The following is a 4,993-nucleotide window of genomic DNA, read 5'->3' as shown; positions in this document are numbered from 1 at the left end:
GCATTTGATTGTACACTTCAGAGTCCCCAGAATGCAATGGAGATCCCGGATGCATGTACTGGGGAGGAGAGGCTAGTGAATCTCCCTAGTGCAGTTTTTGAAATGGATATGAGTGGTTATAGCTATAGCATATATAATGCCGTCTATGCTGTGGCACATGCATTGCATGCCATGTACTCATCGAGATCCATCTACGGAGCAATTCCAGGAAGGAAAAACATTGAATTTCTAGATATTCAACCTTGGCAGGTAATCTCTCCACCATAACAATGCCTCTGTTTCCATCAATGGATGGAAGACAATACCTAGCTTGGTACATTCTGAACCACTGTTGACCAGATGTTGGTTATCTGGGGGGGAGGAGAAATGATTTTCCTTCTAAATGTTCTGCCTGTATATAGTTATAAATGACATTCTTCTCCTGTTGGTTTCATCTAGCTCCATGCAGTCTTTCAAGGCATTTTGTATAATAATTCAGAAGGAAAAACCATGTCTTTTAATGCAAAGAGAGAAATGGGAACTGGATTTGACATAACAAACTTCATCACCTTCCCAAACAAGTCCTTTCTCAGAGTGAAGGTTGGAAGAGTGGATCCCAATGCTCTTGAAGGACAAGAATTCATCATTCAAAAGGAAATGATTTCGTGGCCAAGGAATATGAGCCAAGTATGGTTGAAAGGGTATTTTGGTGGGCAACACCAATCTTCAGACAAGAGGGAACTTTCTAAAAACCTAAAAAACATCATGGTTAACACTCCCCCCACCCCCCCAAAAAAATCTACACCCCAAACACTGAGGGGCATAACACCCCAAATATTAGATACTGTAGCTTTAAGAAATAAATGATCTGTTGCTTTTGCTAGGCAACCACATTATTGTCAGTTTAAGACATAGTGGGTGTCAATAAAAGGCAGTGGAGGCCAAGGCCATATCCAGAGGTGCTTTTATTCAGCAGGCTTATATATATATATATATATATATATATATATATATATATATATATATATATATATATATATATATATATATATATATATATATATAGGCCTTTGAGGGAGGACTTACCAGGGATAAGTCTAGCAGCTGCTACTGAATGATTTGCTAAAACCGAATTTACAGTTCTGGCTGTTTTCTACTGTTCAAAAGCAACAACCCCATGAAAGTCGATGTAGTATAGCATTTAGGGTATCAGATTACATCTGGGATACTCAGGTTCACTTAAATCTCTGATCTGCTGTGGAAGCACTTTCTGTGATCCTGGGCCAGCCAAACACATCCAGCCTAATCCACTGCACCAGATTCTTGTGAGGATTAAATGACAAAGAGAAGAAAGATGCTAGATGCTTTAGATTCCCGGACTGAGGGTGGGGGGGGGGGAGGTGAAGCATGAAAGAAGTAAATGAATAATACATATAGCTAAAGGGGAGTAGATAGAAATAGTTGGTGGGCCAGAAGGAGAAAAGGAAGCAGGAAAAGGTGAGGGTACAGGGGTTGCCAGAAGGAGGTAAAAAAAGAAATAGTGTGAGGATGGAGATACAGGGGCAATACAGTGCTCTATGCAAGTCCTTGGGAGATCCCCACCATATTACTAGATTGGGCCTAGTGGTCAGCACTGCAAGAACTTGGACAGACTATTCTAAGGAAGCAGATGGAAGGAAAGACAGAAGGAGGGAAAACTAAAGAACACGATAGTGGGTGGAAAGGGAAATAGGAGGAAGGAAAAAGGGAAAGACTTTAGATACTTTCAAAGGAAGAAGTTATGGTGCAGGGGAGACCAGATGCCCTCTTTGCAGGTCACCTACTTTTGATACATTTTCAAAAACATCTTTCTATGGCACAGCCACGTACAGTTCGTGCTAGGGGTTCAAGCATGAGGGGAAAGAAGTAAGTTTATTTCCTCACATTCATCCACGATTGCTCAACCAGCAAACAGCATGCAAAAATTAGGTCAGTTGAGATGAGAGAAGGACTTGCAAGATGCTCTGAATCCTCCTGTTCTTCTAATGCAGCTGTCTAGTAGTTTATTCCCATATCAATTAATGATCAAGAACCTAATTTCTTCTGCCCAACCTTTCTCTTTTGAGTGCAGCAGGGGGTGCCCCTTTCCTTGTGCAATGATTACTGCCCGCCTGGCTATCACAAGAGGAAGAAGGAAGGGAAGAAATTTTGCTGCTACGATTGTGCTCCGTGTCCACAAGGGAAGATTTCAAACCATGTGGGTAGGTAACAGAGTGCACAAGCATTCTACATTGTTTCAGATCCACCATTTTGCTAGATGCATGGTTACGCTTTTATCTAACTAACGCCTAAGGCCACCATCTCTTCCATCCTGCCTATAGGAATGGCAACCTCTGCTCTAGATCAGCACTATGTCTTCTCAGTCCAAATGTTTTTATTTACTGCCAGTTCACTTCAAGACTGCCATATGTGCCTCAAATTATATCTTATCCTTAATGTGCGGCAGAATGTAGTCTTGATTTGGTCATAAAAGAAACCTGCACCTGGTATCTTGCATTGTCGAACTACTGGCGCTACTATTATGAATGAATGAATGAACCAATGAATGAATGAACCAATGAATGAGATCTCTGGAAATATGTAACCCTGGGTGTATGGTCAACTGAGCAGGCTATAGAATGAAGAAGGAAACGAGGAGGTTGAGGAAGCAGGAAGAAATCAGGGCAATCCGGTAAGCAAGAATGTGCAATGAGGCTAGGTCGATGGTAACTTCAAAGGTGGATTAACATTGAAAGCATATGGAACAGCTTTCAGCTGTGTTCTTCCACTGAAGACCTCACCTACCAGGTCTGCCCCCCCTCAAGTCCCTCTTTCAAGAACTGGTGATCACCTGGATGTGTCACACATGTCTGGTCAAGGAACATAAGGGAAGGAAGGAAATGGAATTGTTCAGACCATTTGGTTGTAACAACAATAACAAACAACAAGAATAACAACATGAAACAGTGAGTGAATCTCAAAATGCATTTTCAGATGGCCATCTCCTTATATGGCACCTGCTTGGAGGAGTAAGCATAAAGAACTCCCACAGCTCCCCCCGGAAGACAATCATGAGAAGCTGGTGCTAAGTTATATGCGAATGGACACTGGGATGACCCCTCTCTCTTTCTTATTCTTTCAGATATGGATGACTGTGTTGTATGTCAGGAAAATCAGTATCCAAGCAAGGATCAAGATCAATGTATTCCCAAAATAACAAACTTCCTATCTTATGAAGAACCTTTAGGGATCTCTTTGACTTCCATTGCTGTGACCTTATCTATAATCACACTGTTGGTTCTAGGAATTTTTATTAAATACAAAGATACCCCCATAGTCAAAGCCAACAACCGAGATCTCAGCTACACACTTCTGGTCTCCCTTCTGTTCTGTTTCCTCTGTTCTTTGCTTTTCCTTGGAAAACCAAGGAAATTAACTTGCTGGCTCCAGCAACCTGCCTTTGGCATCATCTTCTCAGTGGCTGTTTCTTGTGTGTTGGCCAAAACCATCACTGTGGTTGTAGCTTTTATGGCCACCAAACCAGGGAGCAGCATGAGAAAGTGGGTGGGGAGAAGACTGAGCAATTCAATTGTCCTTTCCTGCTCTCTTATTCAAGCAGGGGTTTGTGTATTGTGGCTAGGAACTTCCCCCCCTTTCCCAGATTTAGATGCACAGTCCTTGACTGAAGAGATAGCGATACAATGCAATGCAGGGTCTATTACCATGTTCTACATGATCCTCGGCTACATGGGACTTCTGTCCATTCTCAGTTTGATGGTGGCATTCCTTGCTAGGAATTTGCCAGACAGTTTCAATGAGGCCAAGTTCATCACCTTCAGTATGCTGATATTTTTCAGTGTTTGGTTGTCATTTGTTCCAACCTACCTGAGCACCAAAGGTAAATACATGGTAGCTGTGGAGATCTTCTCCATCTTGGCCTCCAGCAGTGGGTTACTATGCTTTATCTTTTTCCCAAAATGTTACATTATTTTGCTGAGGCCTCAACTGAATCACAGAGAACAGCTAATTAGGAGAAATACTTAGTCCTCCATGGTATTATGAATTCATGGTGTAATGAATGAAGATAGTGTCGTTTATCTAATGTGGGCTACAGTTCAATCTTGACTATGTAACAGATCTCAAAGAAACACAAACCAATTTTTGACTAATTTACATGACTGAATATGGAGACAGAAATTATGTGTATGGCTAATTATGAGTGATTATTCTTTGATCAGTATTTGTCTTTGTGATGAATGTGATTTGTCAAATTTTGTCAATGATCCAGTATTTCTCTTGATCATCTTTTCATATGAACAATTTTAAAAGCCATGTATTGACATTTACAGGTAAATGATGAAAAAAGGAGACAATCAGTTCATTTGCTCAGAGATTTACTGGTAAACTTTAACCATTAATGAATCATAGTTGAGGAGGACTGTGGGGGAAGCCTCCAGGTTGATGGTCCCTTTCCCCCCTTCAACAGAAAGTTCTGCAGGCTGTGAAACCCTCCAGCCTCCCCATCCCTCTTCCTTGGTCTGGAGGTCAGCAGAGAGAGGTGGGACATGTAGGGAGGGAGAGGGAAGGATTGGGGCTTCAAGGTGGCATCCACCAAGTAACAGCCCTTGCACTCTCTCTGGTAAGAAGTAAAAATCACAGTTGTTTGGGATAGTTATTAAAATGGCCGTCTTTTAAGTTTTGATCTTCAGAAATGAATTTTTTATGGCTTGTCTGTGTAGTTCCAGTATATTTGATTATATATATATAAAAAATGACTTTGTAGGAAAGTCTTATGATCGCTTTACCACAAGCTACTCCCATCTCCCAGACCCTGTTCTGCTATCTTCATTATTGAAATAGCAAAAAACACCTTTCAAGGGAAGAATTACAGCCTGACCTGGATAACCCAGGCAAGCCCGATCTCATCAGACTTTGGAAGCTAAGCCGGGCTGACTCTGGCAAGTACTTAAATGGAAGACCTCCTTTGAATACCAGC

The 4,993-nt window shown here is 41.5% G+C and overlaps 1 protein-coding gene across 1 annotated transcript; it reads left to right on the top strand.

Annotated features, from left to right (window-relative positions):
• Nucleotides 1-489: 489 nt before the first annotated feature.
• Nucleotides 490-4,041, top strand: LOC132582986 (vomeronasal type-2 receptor 26-like). Its single transcript, XM_060254651.1, has 3 exons — nucleotides 490-666; nucleotides 2,090-2,219; nucleotides 3,140-4,041. Exons 1-3 carry the CDS (start codon nucleotides 490-492, stop codon nucleotides 4,039-4,041), a joined length of 1,209 nt encoding a protein of 402 aa, XP_060110634.1.
• Nucleotides 4,042-4,993: the final 952 nt, after the last annotated feature.

Source organism: Heteronotia binoei, chromosome 15 (genome assembly GCF_032191835.1).
Source record: "Heteronotia binoei isolate CCM8104 ecotype False Entrance Well chromosome 15, APGP_CSIRO_Hbin_v1, whole genome shotgun sequence".
Classification (NCBI taxonomy): domain Eukaryota; kingdom Metazoa; phylum Chordata; class Lepidosauria; order Squamata; family Gekkonidae; genus Heteronotia; species Heteronotia binoei.
Note: the sequence above shows the minus strand (reverse complement) of the source record. Positions and strands in the feature narration are given on the sequence as shown.

Excerpts from the sequence above, each read along its gene's own strand:
- LOC132582986 (XM_060254651.1), top strand. The coding sequence starts at position 490 with ATGTCTTTTAATGCAAAGAGAGAAATGGGAACTGGATTTGACATAACA. Across the intron at positions 667-2,089 it reads GGCCAAGGAATATGAGCCAA|CAGGGGGTGCCCCTTTCCTT; the intron begins GTATGGTTGAAA and ends TTTTGAGTGCAG. Across the intron at positions 2,220-3,139 it reads GAAGATTTCAAACCATGTGG|ATATGGATGACTGTGTTGTA; the intron begins GTAGGTAACAGA and ends TTATTCTTTCAG.